Consider the following 24,961-nt stretch of genomic DNA (forward strand, 5'->3'; position numbering starts at 1 on the left):
GTGTTTCATTTTGGGTGGGGCTGCATGCCATTAAATTTACTTTAATCCCCAGCCCCCAGCAGGTGGACCTGGCAGCCACATCTGAATGTTTGAGAGTCAGAATGTTCCTCTGGCTAGCAGGGCTTCGGGGGGGGGGGGACAAGAAGACAGACTGACAGAGTCTGGAGATGGATGAGTGGGAAGGAATGCAATAGCAGGAGGCAGCTGTGGGGATGAGCTCTAGCAAACTGACCACATTCAGTGGAGATTGGAGATCATGCTTCTTTTTGCCCAAAGCAGGGGGTCATGTTATCTCAAGCCTCTGTGCACAGAGGTTTGACCCAGAGCCAAATGCAAGTCAGCAAGAGGCAGACTTGACTGTGGCCTCTCCAAGGGTGCTTTGCTCCAACCTTTCAGCGCTGGCTTGCAGCTGCAAACTACACAGCAAGGAGCCATGCCACTGGCTGAAGGGCACACAGCTGAAATTTGGTCTACTTCAGATCTTGGTTCAGTAACCCCTGATGGATTTAACATAAAAGGGGCTTTTTGAGGCATAGGGTACTTCCAGACTTTTGCAATTTATGGGTGGGATTCAATCACATACCAGCAAGTGCAGGTTGCTCAGTTGATTTGGCAGTCCTGCGCAACAACTCCACTCCCCTCACCCAAATTGTGTGTGTTTGTTTGTGTGTGTGTGTGTTTGTGTGTGTGTGTGTGTGTTTGTGTCTGTGTGTGTGTGTGTGTGTGTGTGTGTGTGTACTTTTGGCAATAAGGAAAGTGTCAGGAAAATAATAATAATAATAATAATAATAATAATAATAATAATAATAATAATAATAATAATAATAATAATAATTTATTATTTATACCCCGCCCATCTGGCTGGGCTTCCCCAGCCACTCTGGGCGGCTTCCAAAAGAATATTAAAATACTATAATACATCAAATACATACTTTAAAGGGGGGGTGGGATGATTACTTGGCAAAAAGTCATATAATATATTAATATAGTATTAGAAAATAGCTACCAACTTAACTCTAGAGGCACTGTGGAATTAGAATATGGAATCTAGCCCTTATGCAGAAACCAATGAAGCATCCTACAATGCTCAGAATGCAAAGACCAAAGATGATTTTGAAACTGTATTACATGTGTTTATTCAGTACGCTGGAAAGGACAATGTTGTCCTCTCACCCATGGCTCACTCTGAGACAATCTGTTAAGACAGAGAGCAAAAGATACCCAACTGTTGTAATCAGTTCAAAACTGCTTACAAACTCACTGTTTGACGGCATATGCATGGAATGTTTCTTTGGGGGGGGGGCTATGGAGATTGCTTGCCATATGTATTTTTAGAAACTAAGACATAAAAAAGTTTTTTTTTTTTAAAAAAAAAGACATATAATCTCCCCACAAAAAATCAGAATGAATGCTCAGTAAAAACAGTTTTCTAATGTCCCTTCAAAATTTGCACAAACAAATCAGGACAAATGCTCACCAAACAGGCCATCTGGAGAGTGGCCTGATGGACATGCTCTCCTGCCTCAGAAGAATTTATCCCAAAGCACAGAATCTGACACCGTACAAGCATACTCATTTCCTCCCCTAAAGGAAACTACTGGGGCAGGAGGAGGGGCTGTGAATTTGATTGGAGGAATAGCATTTGGAGAGGGAGGTTTAACCCTTCTCCCTGTTGACATTGTAGGAAATGTTTAGATGTTGGTATGTACTTATCAGGGAAATTGTAGATAGGACAAGGAGAAATTTTAACTGTTCTGGTGCTTCTGCACCTATCAAATTTGGGTCTCTAACCCTATGGCATCATTAACGTCCAATATCCTCACTGAATTAGTCTTACTTCCCAGCTTAGATCAAACCATACATGTTTATCGAAGATATGCCTACCCTGTCCTTCAAACAGGTCCTCAGAATGCCATTCTTCATTGCCTCTTTTGATGCAAGTCACATGGCATTCTTCAAGCAGAAAACTGGCTTGCAATTATTACCATGATATATTCCAGCGGTGGGAAAGCCACTTTTTTTTAGCCTGAGAGCCAAATTCCCTTTTGGCCAGTGGCAGACGGGGGACAAAGGCAAAAGTGGATGGAACAAAGAATGTAAATTCTACCTTTGCACAGAAGGCTAGTTCTTACACACACTCATTCCATTCAAATGGGGGGGGGATTCTGAGGGCCACATAGGGATGCCTGGTGGAGTACATTTCACTGCTTATAATAATATAACTCATATCTTGAAGTGTGGCTCCTTACATAGATAAACCAACATCATTTGTGCAGAGGTGGGAAGTGTCAGCAGGTTTGGGGGGAACAGAAGGTTTGCTGAAGTATGAAAAAATAACATTGTAAATGAAGGGGGTGGAATCCAAACAGCACAATGCAGACTGGGTGAGCACAAAAAGGTGGGAGGAGGAATTCATGGAGTATCCTAGAACAGGGCATGTCTGGGTGGGTGGAACACTGAACAGGAGTGCTATAACATTTTGTTGCATTTTGTTGCAAGCTTTGCCCCAACAGATAAAATCAAGAGCTGTTTGCCTTTGCGCTATCAGTACTTACGTGTCCATGAATTTCCGGCTGAGGTCTGAGATGATGAATGGAGAGCCCTTCTGAAAGGGAGGGTCCCGGGCTACTTTGTACCAGATAGGTCGGCAGTTGGCACACTGCTTGCTCTGTGGGACCGAGCTTATCATGGCGGCATCAATCTCCAGCTGTTCATCCAAAGTGTAGATTTGGATGCCACAAACTTCTTCATTCACCTTCTTGGAGTCCAGCCTGATGGTCATGGGGACATCACAGAAGAAGTTCTGAGGGCCAAGGGATATGTTCCGCCCACTGACCATTAAGAGTTTGATGTCATTCACCGCTTCGCTAAAATGCCAGTCATCAGAGACATAGGTCACCCATATGGTCAGAGACTCTGGGATTACCGGGTACTGAAACTCTAGCTCCAAGTAGCAGCCCTGGGGTTCAGGACATGCAGGAGGGATGGTTTGCTTGATGACTGCTGAATTGGGGCTCCAAGTTCTAACACTGGCCTTGCACGGCTGTTCCACATCAGGGGGACCTTGAAAGCATAAAGAAAATGTAAAGTTGAAGACAACACCTCAACACTGCACAGGTGTTATAAAACTGGAAACCTGAAATTTCAGTTTCCACAATGTAATTTATATGTTGTATAAAGAAGAATTTATATGGGACACTGATGGGCCACAAGCTTCTTTCCTTTGCCCATCAATTTCCTTGGACAACCTCAAGTATTGTGTTATTGCATTGGAAGAAAAACCTCTCTATCCACTAGGGAAGGAGAAGCCAGTCAATTTCAGTTTTTCTCAAATTCTCATATTTCCAAACCTCAGTTCAGTTCTCCTCATTTCTGGATCAGTTTGCAATAAAAAGTCATTGTGAAAATTCATCAGCAGTTTAGTGTGAATTTCTCTTAATATATACTTTTCTGCATGCAGAATATAATTTATTATGTATGCTATTTTTGTTAATCTGTTCATATTATTTATTATTATTATTACATTTATTATTTGCCCTTCATCCTAAGGTCCCAGGGCAGGTTACAAATTAAAACACAATGTTAGAACAGAATAACAGAAACAGTTTAAAACAATTTATAATTACAGAAATAAAGTGGGCCATAAAAATATGCACATCCAGTGTCAAAGGCTAGTTGCATTTCTTTTAGGAGGTTTTGTACAGAAACGTGAACTGAACTGAATTCCTCCTCTAACCCAATTCACTTTCATATCCGGTTTTCAGTAACACCGCTTGAGACCCTTCTTCACCGCATGAGACCCATGAGGGGTCTGGAGGGCGGTAACACAAGAACAAGACTTTTCTGTAGTAGTTCCCTGTAGGTGGAATGCGCTCCCCAGGACAGCTCACCATGTGCCTTTGTTACATATCTTTAGGCACATGGAAGAAATGTTCCTCTATATCCAGGCCTTTGTCTGATGAAACAATCACTGGTCTTCAGAAATGGTGGGGAGTTAATTGTAAACACTGTTTGACTGTAGAATTGCTTTGCAAAATTTGGAGAAGTGTGAGTTTCAAAGTGTGACTGTGGTGTTTCAGTTCACATGCTGTTATGGGAAGAGAAAATTAGGGAGTAACAAAACAAAATTTCTCCCCCATCCCTCCTGTTCACTTTTTCCACGACCGTGCATGATTTTTCATAGATTACCCTGATGCGTCCCTCACCCTTCCATCATTTGTCTCCCCTGCCCTTCCAAACTAAAAAGACTGGAGTGCAATAAGAAAATGCAACAGAAGGTAGCAAAGGATTGGTAACAAGCAGATAAAAACAACATTAAACTGAAACAAGTGGAAAAAGGACAATGCAGCCAAATACAACAGTGGAAATGAAATGTTATCTTCTCGCATTTGCTTTTCTTTTCTTTTTGCAAAATATGAATGAGGCAGTGAAGGTTTGGTCACAAAGAGATAGCATGCAACAGTGACTCGATTTATTTGGAGCAGGATCACTCTTCCTTATGAAAGCTCATGCCATGATAAACTAGTTAGACCTATTCCTCACTGAAAAGGTCTGTCTGTGTTTGGGGTCGCACCACATCTCCAGTGCCACAGATGGGGAATGTGTGGTCCTGTGGATGTTGTTAGACTCCAGCTCCCATCAGCTCTAGACTGTATGGCCAATAGTAGGGATGATGGGAGTTGCATCCCAACAACATCCAGAGGGCCACAGATCTGTCAAGTGTTCTGCCTCCCACTGTGGGAGCTCTGAGCTTCAATTGTCTTACAGTGCAATATACTATGTGGGTCCACTGGGAGCAGGCTCCTTTGAGCTCAATGGATTTAATCCCAAGTAAATTTGCACAGCAAAGGGACGCGGGTGGTGCTGTGGGTTAAACCACAGAGCCTAGGACTTGCTGATCAGAAGGTCGGCGGTTCGAATCCCCGTGATGGGGTGAGCTCCTGTTGCTTGGTCCCTGCTCCTGCCAACCTAGCAGTTCAAAAGCATGTCAAAGTGCAAGTAGATAAATAGGTACCGTTCCGGCAGGAAGGTAAACGGCATTTCCGTGAGCTGCTCTGGTTCGCCAGAAGTGGCTTAGTCATGCTGGCACATGACCGGAGTCACAGTGTATATTAAACTTGCAAAACATATTGGGTGGTATTCAACTCAGTTTTATTCAGAATAGACCCACTAAAATGGATGATGCTAACTTAATCACATTAATTAATTTAAATGGGAATAAAGCTTAGCTGAATACCACCCACTGAACCTCAAGAAAAGATCATTCAGCAGGTGAAATGAAACCTTAAACTTTTTATTAGAAAGGCAAACCATCCATGAAAGGAAAGGACCATGCTGTACTTCCTCTCTATCACTTCATTTACTCTGCCTGAAAAATAGGTGTCTATCAATTGCCCTTGTGCTCCAGCAGATGACTTCATCACTCCTGCTTTTAAAAAGGTTTCATGTAGATGTTAAACAACATGGGGGGTAGGATTGAGCCCTCTGGAACCACACATTGAAGGTTCCACGGGGCTGAAAAGCATTCCCCAAGCCACACCTTCTGGAAACAACCATCCAAGTAGGACTGTAACCACCACAAAGCGGTGCCACCCACCCCTAGTCCAGACAGTCACTCCAGAAGGATACCGTGGTCAATGGTATTGAAAGCTGTTGAGAGGTCGAGAAGAAATAACAGGGACATGTTTCCCTTGTCTCTCTCTCTCAATAAGAGGTCATCATACAGGGTGGCCAAAGCAGTTTCTGTGCTAAAACCGGACCTAAACCCTGATTGAAATGGATCCAGAAAATCAGTTTCTTCCAAAAACTAGTTTGCTGGAAATGTTGTCCAGAGTTTAGTTGTTTTTTGAAATCAACAGCATACAATATCTGTGTGAAACCTTTATTCACAGCCAAGAAGTGGGAGGAACAAAACATGGACTATTGAGATGCAAAGGATATTCTTGGCCAAATTAAGGTAACATTGCATAACCTACAAGAAAGCAGTTCAAAATCTCTTTTAAAATACTATTACTGTTATTAATACTACTAACAGCAGCAGCAAGGCCCTTTGAAATGTAAGACTCTTCCTATCAGACAGCCCATTGGTCTATCTAGCTCAGTACAGTCTACACTGACTGGCAGCAGCTCTACAGGATTTCAAACAAGAGTTTCCCCCAGCTCTACCTGGAGATGCCGGGGACTGAACCCTAGAACCAACTACAGCAGGAAATTGGGGAGAGATGTGCCCCTTTCCCCACACAGAAAACATCACCTCATGTGTGTCCTCTGCTGTGTGGGTCAGGGTTGCCCACTCCATTTTAAAAAACCCTCATAACTGAGCAAGCATTGTTGGGAAGAAAGCTATGCTTAGATCTACTAAATCGATAAAATTTGCATTGCAAAAGCAAAAGTGGGTTTGGGCAGAGCAGGCGGAAGAAAGCTGCCTGTGTTGATATGTAAGGGAAATCAATAAGGTTTGCTTTGTGAATCAGAAAAGAGTTGATGAGGGAAGAAGGCACCCGCAAAATCATTTGTAGCTCAGAACAGGGGAGACTGGGTTTCCGAAGCCAAATCAAGAGCAGCAGTCCAGAAGGATATAATGGTCCATTGTATGAAAAACTGCTGAGAAGTCCGGGCACTCCCCTAGCCTAAACTGTCACGCAAGTCATCTTTCAGGGCTACCAAGTCTGTTTCTGTCCCAAGAATACATCCTGAAACTAATCTGGAATGGATCCAGTCCAGGAGCATCTGAAGCTGAAAAGCCAACACCCATTCTAGCACCCCCCAAAATATATAATTGAAACCAGGTGGTAGTTGCTAATTACTCTGGGATTCTAATTTGGATTATTCAAAAGTGGTTTCACCAGCACATCTTTCTGACAAGTGAGGACCACATCTTCCCTCAAGGAGGCATCAACAACCTCTGAGGTCCAGATACCCAGCTCAGCTTTTGCTGATTTCACTATCCAAGATGCACAAGGATCTAATGTACAAATGGAAGGACACATGGCTCCCAGTGGACTGACCATATTCCCAGCCAACGCCAACGGAAAGAAAACCATTACAGGGCTTCCTGTTTCCAGTGTGCCAGGAATGGAGTCTCTCTCTCCAGGAATGGGAGAGAGACAGATGGAGATAATCAGATAATGATGGGGGGATTTCATTATCTGCATTCCTCTTTGGTTGGAAGAGGAACCAGGCTCTCATCCGCAGTTTGCCTGGTGGTCTGGCACTCGCTTCCCCATGGAACGCGAGGGCAGGCAAAGGCATTGAGACCACAGAGCACTCCAGGTGCCATGACCCCCTCCCGATCCCATTCCTGGAAGCACAGGTTATCGTGTTAATTGGACTTAACTGGAGTAAACTACAGGCACGTGCCAGAGACGTTGAGATAAGAAACTGCAAAAACAACCCAGCTACAAAGATGTAAACGTTTTGGATTGAGAGCAGATTTCATTCAATGAAAGAGACAATGGGGGGGAAGGGAGCCCACGGTTTGCTTACTTAAGGTTTTTCTCTATATTTATGATAAGGCAACAACAACAACACCCCCGCCCCCGCCCCCTGAATGCAAGTTTTATTAACAAATATCTGCACAAGTGAAGATGGAAGAAATTGGAAAATAATATGGAATTTAACAAAATTGGAACTGCACGTGTGACAGAAAGTAACTGAGAGGGAAGGAGGAAAGAAATGCTATGCTTTGAAAATATAGAGCAAAATCTTCCCTAACCTTCATTATCCACAAAGGAATATGTTTGAGATAAGGGTAAATGGCCATAAATCAGCAGCAGAGAGGAAAGAAGTCTACCAGCTGCGAGAATAGAAGTTTTTGGATTAACTATCTGCAGTCAGGGTTCAGACCTTTCTTCCTAGGCTGGAAAAATGGCAAAGACAGCTTCCTTACTGGAAGCCGAATCAATGGACGAAGCGATGCAATGACTTTTGGAAACTGTGAGATAACAGCTTCTCCTGAGACATGATGGGAATCATCAAGCCTGGTAGATGAAGGGAACGCAGTGGATGTAGCCTACCTTGATTTCAGCAAGGCATTTGACAAGGTGCCCCATGATATTCTTGTAAAGAAGCTGGTAAAATGCAGTCTTGACTATGCTACCACTCAGTGGATTTGTAACTGCTGACTGACCGAACCCAAAGGGTGCTCATCAATGGTTCCTCTTCATCCTGGAGAAGAGTGACTAGTGGGGTGCCACAGGGTTCTGTCTTGGGCCCGGTCTTATTCAACATCTTTATCAACGACTTGGATGATGGACTCAAGGGCATCCTGATCAAATTTGCAGATGACACCAAACTGGGAGGGGTGGCTAACACCCCAGAGGACAGGATCACACTTCAAAACGACCTTGACAGATTAGAGAACTGGGCCAAAACAAACAAGATGAACTTTAACAGGGAGAAATGTAAAGTATTGCACTTGGGCAAAAAAAATGAGAGGCACAAATGCAAGATGGGTGACACCTGGCTTGAGAGCAGTACATGTGAAAAGGATCTAGGAGTCTTGGTTGACATGAGCCAACAGTGTGACGCGGCAGCTAAAAAAGCCAATGCAATTCTGGGCTGCATCAATAGGAGTATAGCATCTAGATCAAGGGAAATAATAGTGACACTGTATTCTGCTCTGGTCAGACTTCACCTGGAGTACTGTGTCCAGTTCTGGGCACCACAGTTCAAGAAGGACACTGACAAACTGGAATGTGTCCAGAGGAGGGCAACCAAAATGGTCAAAGGCCTGGAAACGATGCCTTATGAGGAACGGCTAAGGGAGCTGGGCATGTTTAGCCTGGAGAAGAGGAGGTTAAGGGGTGATATGATAGCCATGTTCAAATATATAAAAGGATGTCATATAGAGGAAGGAGAAAGGTTGTTTTCTGCTGCTCCAGAGAAGCGGACACGGAGCAATGGATCCAAACTACAAGAAAGAAGATTCCACCTAAACATTAGGAAGAACTTCCTGACAGTAAGAGCTGTTCGACAGTGGAATTTGCTGCCAAAGAGTGTGGTGGAGTCTCCTTTTTTGGAGGTCTTTAAGCAGAGGCTTGACGAACATATGTCAGGAGTGCTCTGAGGGTGTTTCCTGCTTGGCAGGGGGTTGGACTCGATGGCCCTTGTGGTCTATTCCAACTCTATGATTCTATGATTCTAACAGTTGCAGGAATAAAGGATATAACACCATATATGGATGGGAAAACATCATGGAAAAAATTGTCACACGCAGGAAAGAATAAGGATTACAGCTAAAGTTCCTCACTTGAAACTTTATATATTACCTATTATAACAACACAAATTGAAATCACAAAAATCTGGAATGGAATGAAAATTATTAAAATTTTGGAACGCAGAAAAGGTATAGAAGAATGAACTCATCAACTATAGCATGCGAGGGGGGCAGTTTAATTAAATTGTATAATTTGACATTAATAATTGTATTAATTGGATAAAATTGATATTATTATAATGAGGCTGTTATTGGAACGATTTTGGACAATCAATAATTTTTTTCAAAAAAAAGAAATCCATTACAACAATGTAGGGAGGGGGGCAATTTTGATTCTGTTTGCATTTTATTTTTAAAAAAACATACTAATTCACCCTTTCCAAAATCGTACATGAACTGAAAAGCAGGCAGTCTTCATAGCTCCCTGAATTATGTGATGTGGTTCCCAGACAAAGTAATAGGAATAAAAATGAGTGCATAAGGGGAAAGTGTACCTAAAACTGCACATATTTGTGAAAATAACATAAAATAATATGGTTGGTTTTATGATATTTTCTTTTTAAATTTATTTATTATCTATGCATTTTCCAGTTGTCATGTTTACACATCATATTTCACCATCCAACATAATTTCTATACTGACTTCCCAACCTAACCTCCCGTGGCGTTCTTGGTATTCCTAGCTAAGCTGCATATCAGTTTTTTATTCCACCCTACTGTTCCCCTTGTTGCCCCTCCTTGTTTTTAGCAATTCGTCATAAGATCACCCCTACTTTTAGATTGATTTCAGTATTCCCCAAAAGGGTCCTATTCACCCTTCATCTTTTTTTCATCTTTTATTTTGTCTGTTAAGTTGGAAAGTTCAGCAAATTCTAACAATTTATACAGCCATTGGTCTTTCAATGGAATTGGGTTTTTTTCATCCAACTTCTAGCATAAACTACTCTGGCCACCACTGTTGCATAGAGAAAGATGTTGTGTGCCTTTGTGGAGATCTCATTGCTAATGGTTGCTAGTAAGAGGGCTTCGGGGAAAAGTAATTTTAAGGATTTTTTTGAGTTAATTGTAGACCACCTCCCAGTACTCTTGGGTGTACTTACAGTGCCACCACATATGAATGAAGGATTCCTCAGCCTCTACACATTTCGGACAGAGTTTAGAGCTTCTTTCATACATTTAAACCAATTTGGAGGGTTTAAATATTTTCTTTTATCAAGTTGCAAGCTGAAAAGTTCATTGTTTTATCCCATAATTTTTCCCAGGCTGAGATCTTGATATTGTGGTTCATATCTATGGCCCAATGCATCATTGCAGCCTTAACCATTTTGTCTTTTGTTTCCTATTCCAGAAAGATTTTATAGTTTAGATATTAATTTTGGATTAAATTCTAAACTCCCTTCCAGAAAGCCATTTTCTTTGTGCTTCCTAAAGACTTAGTTGAAAGTATTGGAACCAGTCTGAGACCCAATTTTGTACCTCTTCTCTTCTCTTTAATCCTAAACTGCCCTCCCTCTGCTCAAGGAGGTCCTTATATGTGCCCCAGATCTTGTTCATGTTTGGTTTTTTATTGCCACTGCTCAATGGGAGATATCCACCAATGTGCTCTTTGTTTCCCCCCAGACACTGTAGAAGCTTTTTCTGATCAAATGATTGTGAAATCACTTGTGGGCCTTGGCTTTGTTGTAATATAGGTAGGCTTGCCATCCGTACTTCAGATCAAATCCTTCTAGATCCAGGATGCTTATGTTTTTCAGCTCCACCCAATCTTTCATCCAACAAAGACATGGTACATTTTCAGGTCTAGGAGCCCAAATCCCCCTGTTCTTTGCATCAATTAATATTTTATATTTAATCCTGTCATCCCGTTCTCTCTCTCTCATCCCCCCGCCATATGAAATTAGTAATGTAATTTTCCCATTGTTTAAAATAGCTGGTGCCTTTAATCACTGGTAGAGCTTGGAACGAAAAGATCATTTTCGGTAAGATATTAATTTTGGCCGCTGATCTTCTTCCAAGAAGTGAAAGCTTCATTTGGTTCACTGGATGCTCCAAGCTTAGACCATGTGGCTTAAGCAAGCCATCTTTGTGTTTCTATACAAATAATTTATAAACTCCTATCCTTATACTTAAGGTATATTACCTGTCTTTTCTTGCTGCCATATGGAAAAGTACATGAACCTGACCTTTGAAGAGTTTGTAAACCTTTTTTAACTTACCAAACATGTGGTTTCTTTCTATGCTAAGGGAAGTGGGGAGCTTTGGAAACGACTTGGAAGGGGATATTTTAAAGGTCTAATAGCCTAGAATCCCATGTTTTACTTTGCTGCATATTTTGTTTTTTTTTAAATCTCTACTGGGGCTCTCACCAAAGAATACTTGCTCCAAACTTGTATCTAGACATACAGAGAATTGTTTTATTTTACCATATCTAGTATTCCCCCCCCCCCTAAACCAAATCTAACCAATAATTCCTGCACTGCAGGGGTTTGGACTAAATTACCTTTGATGTCCCTTCCAACTCTACAATAGAGAATACTACTAGGCTGGGAGGTATTGGAGAAACTTGCTAAATATGTGTGTGAAGCTTAAAAAACCCCAGTTAAAAGCAGGGGAACCTTCAACAGTTTAGTAAAGTAAGCAACAAGTGGAAAACCTCTAAAATACGGCAGTCACAAAACTTTCCTGACTTTCTGAAAGCAGCAGCTGTTCAAATCAAACAATGGTGGGGGTGCTAATTATATTACAGATGGGCCAAAATCCTCTCCCCATACACTTCAATAGGAGACATAAAGGTAAAGGTAAAGGGACCCCTGACAATTAAGTGCAGTTGCGAACGACTCTGGGGTTGCGGCGCTCATCTCGCTTTACAGGTCGAGGGAGCTGGCATTTGTCCGCAGACAGTTCTTCCAGGTCATGTGGCCAGCATGACTAAGCCGCTTCTGGCGAAACCAGACCAGCACACAGAAACGCCGTTTACCTTCCCACTGGAGTGGTACCTATTTATCTACTTGCACTTTGACCTGCTTTTGAACTGCTAGGTTGGCAGGAGCTGGGACCGAGCAACGGGAGCTCACCCCTTCGCAGGGATTCGAACCACTGACCGGTAAAAGTGTGAGATGAAATTTTGACATACCTTTGACATATTATTTAGCAATGGGCAGTACACACACACAACCCTGTATTTCAGTTTGGACATAGAAATGACTTGTCAGTTATGCTTATTTACATCTGTGCATGTGTGTGTGTGTGTGTGGGGGGGTAAACCTTCCTTCCCTGACAACTTTACATTCATAATGTAGGTTGCACTATATTAAACTGATTTAAGAATCTCGCTGAGAGTCCTGGACACTAATCTTGGCTCAAACAAAACAAAGTAAACATCACCACTGCTTCTTGTCTGGGCAGCAATGGTCCTTGTCTCATGAGACAGTCAAGAACTACCGTATAAGCAAGGCAAATTTGTGCCCCAAACCTGCTAATTATGAACTTCTCTGCTATCATTCAAACTATATTATTTTTTTCATTTTTCTTGTTCTCTTGCTTGGTCTTCTCTTCCTTCCTCCTCCACTGTTGTCACAACCACCCTCCACTTTGCTTCTTGTCCATTTCCCTTCCCCCAGAGTGAGGTCACCTTCTGCTTCACGGGGACTCCAGTGTCCGGATGGGTCACATGGCATCGGTGATGAGGCTCTGAATGCATACTGCACAAGGGTCTTGCCTTCCACGCAGAGATCACAGGCTGATCCCACTTCTCTAGGAGGCCAGGAAATAAAAAAAAGAAAGAAAACGCACCAACTTAGTAACAGTTGAATTCAATGGAATAAAATGGGACAAGATAACAAGTTGAAGATCGCTTAATCCTCCCACCTCACCTCTTGATATGGCACACTAGAGAAAGAGGCAGAAAAGATGCAATTTGCCCTTCCATATAAATTTCTCTGTGCTTGGAATCCAACTTCCCCCAGCGCAGCCAGTGCTGAGAGATGATGGGAGCTGTAGTCCAGCAACAACTAGAGGGCTTCTAGTTACACACCCCTAGTATTATGGTCATGTGTACCTTGGGGTGGGCCCTAACCAGGACTGCCCTGTAAACCAAGGTTTGCAAGCTTCTTTTAACCCTATGCCTGCACCTTTGGTGCTTGTTAGCTTTCTAAAAATATATTAAATTGGGGCCTATCTGATACCAATCCCAGGTAAGTTAGGTTCCCTCCACTAGAAAGCATCAGTCATACCTTTCTGGACATGCTCTTAAAGAACTGCAAAACAAGTTTTGGTTTCATCAAGCAATTTGCCTCCAAACACAGATTTGGAAAGGAAACCTCATGCTCATTAAAGGAATTGCCTTTCCATTCAAAGCATGGAGACTTGAAGTGCAACTTCAAAAATGAGAGGAATGGGGTATATTTCACTACTTTGGAAGTTCTGGGTCCCTTCCTTATGCGCTAGAGAGGCAGGCATTTGCAAGGGAAATTAAAAGCCAGCAAGCCAGTCACATGAATGTCCAAGAGGGCTTCCCAATCGCCTCCTTAGATCAAGAAGTTTGTACTGCACAAATCACTGCCATTGTGGAAGAATTAAAGAGATAGTGATCGCTGGAACTGCGGAAATGACAGCCACCTCGGTGATGGAGAGCGTCTCTCTTGCTCAAATGGGACTCCGCAGTCACGCCCGTCAAAAATATCTGCCTGCGTCAGTCCGGTGCATATTGAGTAATTGCAATGGCTGGGGATAACAAGATTAAAAACTGCTTTGATGCAGTCAGGAAACGAATGGGTTGGGGGGGGAGTCTTCTGTTTCTGCTCCTTTTTCATATTTATTTGAATCCAAGAAAATGCTTCATTATTATTCATATTATGGTGAGTGTGATGTGAACAGCAGCACCATCAGGTCATTTTTGATTCTGTACTTAATGGACCTAAACTCCCAACCCCCCACTTCCACCCCATTTACATGACAACATCTGTGACTCCACATCAAATTTTAGTAAGCCCATCTGGCTGTGCTGAGGACCCTCCTGTTCATTCTGGAGAATGGGGCCCTGGGCACCTGCCCCAAACGGCTGCCCGTGCAGCATGTGGGGAAATGCATAAACTTCAAGGCCTCCATGGGTGTCTCTGCATGCTCAACTTGATAATCTATTATATATAGCCATTATCAAGTCTGCTCCAGTATTTACTTGTGCTTACTTAGCAGCCCAAGTTCGCATTCATTTTAAGACTCTAGCATACAACACTTGCTTTCTGAGAGAATCTGTGCAGTGTCTCACCTCCTGCTACCAGCTCAGTTCATTATAATAATAGAACTGTAGAGTTAGAAGAGACCCTGAGGATCAGCTAGTCCAACCCCCTGCGATGCAGGGATCCTGCCCACAGCTGTCCCTGAGTGGGCTCAAAACATCAACCTTCTGGCTAACAGCCAGATGCACTGACCCATTGCACCACAGAGATTCAGGGCTTTAGAGCAGAGGTAATCAAATTAAGGCCTGCGGGCCGGATACGGCTCACCGGGCTTGTTAATCCAGCCCATGAACTTTGCGGACCATGCCACCCACTCAGTCAGTCTCTGAGCTATACAGGTGCGGCTCAGAGACCTTGCCATGCGGAGACTGACTTCTGTGACGCGGCACAGCTTTTGATTGGCTGCAGGAAGCTCCTGCAGCCAATCAAAAGCCACAGATGCCTCTGGGTACTGCCCCTTCCTTCCCACTAAGGTGGCCAAGCGGGAGGAAGCGGCCGAGCAGGAAGGAAGCGGAAGCGGCGCAGAGGCTGCCTCTGTCGCCCAGGCCAGCCCCATGGGCTCTGTGCCCTGCCGAGACAGAGGACGCCAATGCTGTCAAAGACGAGGCAGCGTTGGCAGCTGTGGCATGAGTGGCATAGGTGCGGGGGGCTTTCAGGTGGTGGGGTGCTTTCGGGAGGCATTGGGTCCGGCCCCCCAGAAGGTCTGAGGGACAGTGAACCGGCCCCACTCCTGAAAAAGTTTGCTGACCCCTGCTGTAGAGCATCAGACCTGGGGGGACAAATGTGGCCCTCCAGGCCTCTATATCTAGACCTCAGAACTCTCTCCAGGTGACACATCTTGCTGGCCCTGCTTTGTACCCCAAGTAGTCTTGCTTGGCTGGAATGTGTCCCTGAATTCTGAGAATTCCCTTCTGGGCAGCTTTCCAAGGACCACACGCCAGTGGTAGATGGGGCCAGATGAAAGCAAGTGCAACAGTGAATGTAATTCTACCTCTGTACAGCAGACTACTTTCTACACACACTTACACGTACTTTTCTGAGCAGCATCATGTGAGGGAGGTTCCCTGCTACCCTCCCTGACTTTGGAAACCTTGCAAGTTACTGGAGGAGGGGGACCGTGAGCAACATCATGTTTCTAGGACCAGTGTGTCCCTCGTTATTTCTGCTCTTGCCAGTGCAATCTTGTTATATTTCTCGTACAGAAATGTTGGTTTTATTGTTATATTGTAAATATTGTTATTAATGTTTTTGCATTTCTACCTTTTTAATTGTGTTAAACCATTTAGGGTAAAGGTAAAGGGACCCCTGACCATTAGGTCCAGTCGTGACCGACTCTGGGGTTGCGGTGCTCATTTCGCTGCTGCCGCTTTGCCGGTGAGTCTTGGGGAGGACCGCTCCCCCTGCAAGCCCATTCTCCACCTTGGGCCTGGGGGCGGGCCCCATACTCCACCTCAGCATATAAGGCCCCAAGGAGGCCTCGGGACATCGCTGCTGCCGCTTTGCCGGTGAGTCTTGGGGAGGACCGCTCCCCCTGCAAGCCCATTCTCCACCTTGGGCCTGGGGGCGGGCCCCATACTCCACCTCAGCATATAAGGCCCCAAGGAGGCCTCGGGACATCGCTGCTGCCGCTTTGCCGGTGAGTCTTGGGGAGGACCGCTCCCCCTGCAAGCCCATTCTCCACCTTGGGCCTGGGGGCGGGCCCCATACTCCACCTCAGCATATAAGGCTCCAAGGAGGCCTCGGGACATCGCTGCTGCCGCTTTGCCGGTGAGTCTTGGGGAGGACCGCTCCCCCTGCAAGCCCATTCTCCACCTTGGGCCTGGGGGCGGGCCCCATACTCCACCTCAGCATATAAGGCTCCAAGGAGGCCTCGGGACATCGCTGCTGCCGCTTTGCCGGTGAGTCTTGGGGAGGACCGCTCCCCCCTGCAAGCCCATTCTCCATCTTGGGCCTGGGGGCGGGCCCCATACTCCACCTCAGCATATAAGGCCCCAAGGAGGCCTCGGGACATCGCTGCTGCCGCTTTGCCGGTGAGTCTTGGGGAGGACCGCTCCCCCTGCAAGCCCATTCTCCATCTTGGGCCTGGGGGCGGGCCCCATACTCCACCTCGGCATATAAGGCTCCAAGGAGGCCTCGGGACATCGCTGCTGCCGCCTTGCCGGTGAGTCTTGGGGAGGACCGCTCCCCCTGCAAGCCCATTCTCCACCTTGGGCCTGGGGGCGGGCCCCATACTCCACCTCAGCATATAAGGCCCCAAGGAGGCCTCGGGACATCGCTGCTGCCGCTTTGCCGGTGAGTCTTGGGGAGGACCGCTCCCCCTGCAAGCCCATTCTCCATCTTGGGCCTGGGGGCGGGCCCCATACTCCACCTCGGCATATAAGGCTCCAAGGAGGCCTCGGGACATCGCTGCTGCCGCCTTGCCGGTGAGTCTTGGGGAGGACCGCTCCCCCTGCAAGCCCATTCTCCACCTTGGGCCTGGGGGCGGGCCCCATACTCCACCTCAGCATATAAGGCTCCACGGAGGCCTCGGGACATCGCTGCTGTTGTTCTGCCAGTGAGTCTTGGGGAGGACCGCTCCCCCTGCAAGCCCATTCTCCACCTTGGGCCTGGGGGCGGCCCCCATACTCACCACCGCCACAACTCTAAGGACACTGCTGCGGCGGCAGCAAATGTTTAAACGTTTTATATATTTTAAAGTGTTTTAAAAGTGTTTTTATTTTTTACTCTGTTGTGTCACCAGAAACGGTGGTTTTTATCCATGTATTTTTATTTTGTTTTGTTTTATTTTGGGTTGGGGTGGGATGGTTGCTGAGTGGGGTGGGGATTGGTTTTGTTTTGATGTAATTGTTTCTTTGTTTGTTTGTTTGCTTTTATAATTTGTAAATGGAGGCGAGTATGAGGCTTGGGATTCCTACTGTGGAGGGGCGAGGGAGGTATGGCGGTGGGGGCAGATGTCATAGGCGAAGGGGATCGAGATACGGATATGCTCGTACCCCTTCCAATCTGTGCCCCATCCCGAGAGACGAGGGTAGGGTGAGCAAGGATTACTCACCTCCGTCACTGGTGTTGTGCAATGCCAGGTCTATAGGCAACAAAACCGCCACCCTGCGAGATTTCATCATCTCGCAGGGGGTCGACCTGGCTTGTGTGACGGAGACCTGGGTGCGTGAAGGGGATACTGTTACCTTACGAGAGATGGCGCCCCCGGGTTTTTCCGTCCTCCACCAGTCACGGACTGTGGGCCGGGGGGGAGGGGTGGCACTATTAATCCGGGAAGATTGTTCTTTCAGGGCTCTACCACCGCCATCGATCCCCGGCATTGAATGTGTTGGCCTAGTGTGGGGCTCCGAGGTGAGCTTGGCTGTCTGGCTGGTGTACCGGCCACCTAGCGCACCAGCAGCCACCCTGTCAGGCCTGCTGGAGGCGGTGGCCGGCTGGGCCTTGGAGTTCCCTAACCTATTGGTATTGGGGGACTTCAACATCCATGCCGATGCCACTCCCTCCTCACAGGCTCTGGACCTGGTGTCTTCCATGGCAACACTAGGGCTCTCCCAGTTTGTTTCGGGCCCCACACATCAAGCAGGCCACACGCTGGATCTGATCTTTGGCGTCGGTATAGATGTGATCATGTTTCCTTCGATGAAGGTGCCATGGTCTGATCACTACGCTCTGAAAGCCAGGATTGATGTTCCACCCCCACCCTGCTTAGGTGGTGAGCCGATTTGGGCTCGCCCGCGGAGGCTGATGGACCCTGATAGATTCCGTCAAGCCTTGCGGGACCTTTCTCCCCCTGGCGACTCATTGACTGAGCTTGTTGAGGGCTGGAATACCCAGCTCCTGGCAGCCATCAATGAGATCGCACCTAAGCGCCCTCTGCGACCCCGCAGAAACCGGGCTCCCTGGTTTACTGAGGAGCTCTGGAAAATGAAGCGGGACCTCAGACGGCTAGAGCGAGTATGGCGGGGTGCCCGTGACGGAGCCTCAAGAACATCTTATAGGGTTTTTATGAAAACCTACGAGATGGCAGTGAAGGCCGCTAAGAAGTCCTACTTCTCGGCCTCCATTGCATCCGCTAGCTCTCGCCCGGCACAATTATTTAGTATAATTCGGTCTTTAACGTCCCTCGAAGGACAGCCAAATTTAAATAACAATTCGACACACAGCTGTGAGGCATTTGCGAGCTTTTTTGCGGAGAAGGTCCTGTCGCTCCGCCATGACCTCCCTGCCAATTTGGATACAATAAAGGAACTGGAGGCCCCTCGACTGTCCTCGGGTCCAGTATTGGACCACTTTGACCGGATATCCCCAGCCGATGTGGACAGATTCCTCCGAGCTGGAAAACCCACCACTTGTCCTCTCGACCCGTGCCCGTCTTGGCTGATTAGAGCGTGTCCAGACGAGGTGCGGGCCCCCCTGGGGGATATCATCAATTTGTCCCTTGGCACCGGGACATTCCCAGGGGAACTGAAGGAGGCAGTGGTGTGTCCGCTCTTAAAGAAAACATCATTAGATCCCTTAGATCTATCCAATTACCGCCCAGTTTCGAATCTTCCATTCCTGGGTAAGGTGATTGAGAGAGCGGTTGTTGAACAGCTTGGTAGGTTTCTGGATGAAACATCGGCTCTGGATCCATTCCAGTCCGGCTTCCGCGCTGGTCATGGGACCGAGACGGCTCTGGTCGCCCTAACAGATGATCTTCGTAGACAGCTGGACCGAGGCGGGTCGGGGCTGCTGATTCTTCTAGATCTGTCAGCAGCTTTCGACATGGTCGATCACGAACTTCTGGACCACCGCCTCGCCGACGTGGGGATCCAGGGCGCAGTCCTTCAATGGCTGCGCTCGTTTCTCTCTGGTCGGGGACAGAGGGTGGCGCTTGGGGGGGAACTGTCATCCCGCCACTCCTTGGTGTGTGGAGTGCCTCAGGGTGCGATTCTCTCCCCGATGCTTTTTAACATCTTTATGCGCCCCCTCGCCCAGCTTGTCCGGAGTTTTGGGCTGGGCTGCCATCAGTATGCTGATGACACCCAACTCTATCTGTTGATGGATGGCCATCCTGACTCGGCCCCAGACACACTGATCAGATGCTTGGAAGCTGTGGCTGGATGGTTACGTGGGAGCCGGTTGAAGTTAAATCCTTCGAAGACAGAGGTCCTCTGGCTGGGACGGGACGATATGGGATTGAGGGGGCAACTCCCATCTCTTGCGGGGGTGCAATTAGTGCCAGCACCGTCCGTTAAGAGTTTGGGTGTAATCTTCGATACCTCCCTCTCCATGGAGGCGCAGATTGCAGCTATAACAAAGGCGGCATTTTTTCATCTCCGCCAAGCTAAGCAGTTGGCTCCTTACCTCTCTCGCCCTGACCTAGCCACTGTGATCCATGCGACGGTCACCTCCAGACTGGATTATTGTAACTCGCTCTACGTGGGGCTGCCCTTGAGACTGACCCAGAAACTCCAGCGGGTGCAGAATGCCGCAGCGAGACTCCTTACGGGGTCTTCGCTGCGGGATCACATTCATCCGGTGCTATACCAGCTGCACTGGCTCCCGGTGGAGTACAGGATCAGGTTTAAGGTGCTGGTTTTAACCTTCAAAGCCCTACACGGCTTAGGACCCTCGTATCTACGGGACCGCCTCTCCTGGTATGCCCCACAGAGGAACTTACGGTCCTCAAATAAAAACATCTTGAAGGTCCCAGGCCACAGAGAGGTTAGGCTGGCCTCAACTAGAGCCAGGGCTTTTTCGGCTGCGGCTCCAACCTGGTGGAACGCTCTGTCACAAGAGACAAGGGCCCTGCAGGACTTGACATCCTTCCGCAGGGCCTGCAAGACAGAGCTGTTCCACCAGGCCTTTGGTTAGGGCACAGCCTGACTCCCTCCTTTGGCAATCTTTACAATACTTTAGTTTATGGTTGCCATCAATTTTGATTTTAATTAATTCTTATGATGTTTTTATAATGTGGCACTATTTTAGTGTTGTTAGCCGCCCTGAGCCCGGCTTCGGCTGGGGAGGGCGGGATATAAATAAAATTTATTATTATTATTATTATTATTGGCTGAGGGAGCCAGCATACAGCTTCCGGGTCATGTGGCCAGCATGACTAAGCCGCTTCTGGCGAACCAGAGCAGCACACAGAAATGCCGTTTACCTTCCCGCTGGAGCAGTACCTATTTATCTACTTGTACTGGTGTGCTTTTGAAGTGCTAGGTTGGCAGGAGCAGGGACCAAGCAATGGGAGCTCACCCCGTCGCGGGGATTCAAACCGCCGACCTTCTGATCGGCAAGTCCTAGGCTCTGTGGTTTAACCCACAGTGCCACCCCTGTCCCTGTTAAACTATTTACTTGTTATTAAATTGTTATTGCAATGGTGTTAGCGTTGTGATCTATTTCTGGATTCTTTGCCATAGCTGTTTTGAACATGATTCTTTTCATGGAAAGGCAGCATGCAAATAAAAATATTGCATTGGGATGTCCTCCATCGGGGCAAGCAAGAGGCATGACCGGAGTTCTGAGCTAAGCAAAAGAACACCCAAGGAGGGAATGAAGTAGGGTTGGTGTGAGGCAGGGCCTGAGGAGAGTTTGGAGGGCTACATAGAGAGACCATTCCACTGTCTTAGATCAGCGATAAAGCAACAGGAACTGACCAAGGCATCAATTATTAATTCAGAACAAGAGTCTGAGGAATTTCCCTGTTCTGACTTTAAAATAAAATATATAAAAAATCTCTGTAAGATTTATTTATCCTAGGCTTGAGAAACTGAGAAAATGATGACATAACTACTGGACAATGTCTTCTTAGATATCCACAAGTTATGCCAATTCCATACTACTGAAACCCCAATGGAAGGGTTTGTCAAAGAAATCTAGTGTTGACTTAGGGTATGATCACTGTGTTATGAAATCCTAGATCGAACAGGCCAGCCATTGTGTGTTACTTAAGTACGAACTAGCCAGGGGTTATTAAAAACATACTGATTGAGGTTGAAGACGTATGTCAGAGAGACGTATTTTGTTACATAACAATTAACCTTGTATCAGTATGTTTTTAATAGGCAGATGGAATTTATTTAACATACAATAACTGCTTTATGAAATATAAATTAAATACATATTGCAAGAACTTAATTTACCCTTTTAGAAAGAGAGAGAAAAGATGGTGGCGGTGGGGAGTAGTGGCGAAGGCAGGGAAAACCAAAGGCCACTTCAGACATAAAGGATTGTATTAAGCTAAGATCCACTCAGAGGAAACCTACTAAAATTAATGTGCCTAGCTTAGTCATATAAATCAATTTCAATGAATCTACTCTAGCGCTGGGCACAACCCAAGGTCTTTTTCTCATATGAATGATTCCAAGCATTTCCTTGGGACTACGCAGTTCAGTCATGAATACTGCATAGCCCATATAGGAGGGGTTACCAATGGCATCTAGGGGTGCTAGTGTGTGTGCCCCAGTACTGTCTGTGCCTCCCACAAAAGGTCTCCAAAAAGGTCACTTAAGAATCCATATCAGCTTCTCCTGCATCAAATCCCCTCACCACCACTTAGAGATGTCCACATTTTATTGGATGCCAGGACTGGACACCTCTAAGCGAAGGGTGACAGTGACTGACACAAATGTGTCTTAGCCCATTGATGGGGCAGCTGATTGGGGAGTGGCATGCCCTTACCATTCTGTTCCTCTTTGTCTGCTCTTTTTCTTTTTTCTTTTTACACTTTCTCAAAATTCCAAATGTGTCCACTGACACCCTCCTCCCCCCTGCAACACAAGTTGGTAATCCCTGTGATAGCATGGTAGGGATAGCGAAGCATCCTGAACGTTGACTGAAATAGGATTGTGCTTATCTGAGTGCCCGGCTTAAGCACTCACCAAAGGACCAAGAGCCTATCTCTATGGCTTCCCTCCATGACCCCTGCTGGCAGGCCCACCATCCCAGCAGAAATGGACACAAATAGAATCACATCCCTGCTGGGAATCTGGAAGCGTGTGCCGTCACCTCTGTTTCCTTCCCTGCTGCCACAAGGCAGGGGATCAAGTGAAGGAAGCAGAGTAATTAAGACAAGCCTGATGGCTTAAGGCCAATGGTCCATCTAGTCCAGCATTTGTTCTTGCAGTGGCCGACCAGATGCCTGTGGGAAACTCACAAGCAGGATTCAACCACAAGAGCCTTCTCCCCTCCTGCTGTTTCCAGCAACTGATATTCAGTCACCATGCCTCTGTCAGAGGAGGTAGAACATAGCCATCGTGGCTAATAGCCATTTGATAGCCTTGTCCTCCATGAATTTGTGTAATTCTCTTTTAAAGCCATCAGAGTTGGTGGCAATCACTGCCTCTTATTAGGGAGAAAGAAAAAAGCGAACTGTCAGAGGCAGCAGCTTGAAGCTGGGGCCAAACAGGCTCTCCCCACAGCTAAGTTGCAGCAGGTTCTGAGGTAGGCCCTGCTAGTCTAGAAGCTATTTTATTTTATTTTATTTTATTTTATTTTATTATTATTTTATTTTATTTTATTTTATTTTATTTTATTTTATTTTATTTTATTTTATTTATTTAGTTAATGGTCCACTTTTTTTCTCTGAGGAAACCAAAGTAGCACACATGGTTCTCCCCTTTCTCATTTTAATCCCACAATAGCTCTGTGTGGCAGATTAGGCAGAGAGAGAGACATTGAGTAGCCCAAGGTTACCCAGTGAGCTTCATGGCCAAGTGAGGATCTGAACCCTGGTCTCCCAGGTCCTAGTCCAACACTCTAACTGCTACACCATGTGAGGTAATCATATAGGCACCTGTAGACTTTGCATTTGGAATGGAATTATGTATTTACTTGCCCCACGCCTGACGTCATATATATTGTCAAGCAAAGGGCAGGAGGGCATGGCTTGCAGGCAGTGGCGTAGCGTGGGTTGTCAGCACCCGGGGCAAGGCAAGTAATTTGCGCCCCCTAACCCGTGGATTTGCGCCCCCTAACCCGTGGATTTGCGCCCCCTAACCCTAACCCCCAGATGTTGCGCCTGGTGCGGCCGGGCCCCCCCCTGCACCCCCCACGCTACGCCACTGCTTGCAGGGAAGAAACAGCCAAATTAAGATGCTTCCTAGACCTACTTAGACCAGTGGGCCAGATAAACCTCTCCCCACCCGCGATCCCAGAAACTAGCAAAAAAGACAGTGTCTTCTTTTCTCAGGGAGAAAAGAAAGAGAACTGGGGATTTTAGCCCAGTTATATGAGCCCCCCAACTATAACCTTAACCTGAACAACTAATTGCTTCTCCACTGCCATTTACCATCCCCATCTTTCAAAGTCAGACAAACAGGTGTGCATTGTCCCCACCAATTCACCTTTCAAAGAAGTGCCTGTCTATGGGTGGAAACCACTCCAGGGTGATGAAGGTCCCCATTCGGTCCACGATCTGTGGTGTGATAGCGATGGGGGCAGGCTTCTTGACAGGTTGCCAGCTCTGATACACGAGGTCCAGGTAGCAGTGCATCCTTGCCACCTGGTTGGGTGTGAAGGAGTTGGTGCAGTCATCGTCTGAGGGGATAAGGCAGGGTGGAAACAAGTCACACAGTGTTGCACATGTGAAAGAGAGGAGAGAGGGGATGGGAGGGGGGAAGAGTTAAATAAAAAAGAGTTAAACTGTGAACATGGCTGCTCTATAAGCTCTCCTGGGTAACATTGCACGCTTCCCTGGCATTCTACAACAAAGAGCTGACCAGTAGCAGCCTCAACTGAAGAAAGGAAAAATAAGAGAAAGAAAAATTAAATACTGGACCACAAGACTTATTTATCCTTTCTCTTTACCTCCTAGTGATCTGGAAGGGAAATTTCAGAGCAAATTAGAGGCACTGCTCACAAAGCCCTTCATTTAGATGCAGGATAGACAATCTGTGGTCCTCCAGATATTGTACAACACCAACTCCCATCAGCACCAAGCTAGTATGGCCAATGGTCAGGGATGCCAGGAGGTTGAGGTCCAGCAACATCTTGAAGTCCATGAGAGCCCTAACCCTAATTTAAACACATCTGCTGCCAATCACACAATATGAGATGGGAGGGTCCAATCAAAAGTATTGGGATGATGGGAGGAAAGCCCTCCTTGTAAGTGCCACATGACTTCTTGTAGCCTTGTGCACTTCATGCATTTCTCTCAGCTGAATTTACCTAAAGGAATGTAGCTTGGATAGGTAGAAAAGTGGGGCGAGGGAAGTGGACAAGCTTCTGGATGAAGAAGAGACTTATGATCATTCATCCACACATCACTTTGCTCGACGAATTAGAAAGCCCTTGCCTTATTCATTCTTCTTTTGTTCTAAAAGGTGCTGAATTCAGATGGGCAGGCATAAACCAGAACATGTAGTCATCAGTACTACTGCTGCAAAGTCAGAAACCCGGGCAAGAGAGGTTGGCATGACCCTACACTAGGTGGGGAATGGCAAATTTTAATTTCCTTCAGATTCTCACTTTTCCAAACTTAAATTCAGTTCTCATTGTTAATCATATTAGTGTCCTGATTTT

General features: G+C 46.2%; 1 protein-coding gene across 1 annotated transcript in view; it reads right to left on the reverse strand.

Moving 5' to 3' along the window:
* Nucleotides 1–24,961, reverse strand: part of PAPPA (pappalysin 1) — a 246,209-nt gene that overhangs the window by 154,302 nt on the left and 66,946 nt on the right. Inside the window, exons 5-7 of the mRNA XM_081179613.1 lie at nucleotides 23,785–23,977; nucleotides 12,850–12,971; nucleotides 2,556–3,063 (exon numbers count right to left, since the gene is read on the reverse strand). Of these exons, the coding sequence (XP_081035739.1) occupies nucleotides 2,556–3,063; nucleotides 12,850–12,971; nucleotides 23,785–23,977 (823 nt within the window). The remainder of the gene's footprint in view (nucleotides 1–2,555; nucleotides 3,064–12,849; nucleotides 12,972–23,784; nucleotides 23,978–24,961) is intronic.

The sequence above is a fragment of the Podarcis bocagei genome (assembly GCF_964188305.1).
Source record: "Podarcis bocagei genome assembly, chromosome: Z".
NCBI lineage: Eukaryota > Metazoa > Chordata > Lepidosauria > Squamata > Lacertidae > Podarcis > Podarcis bocagei.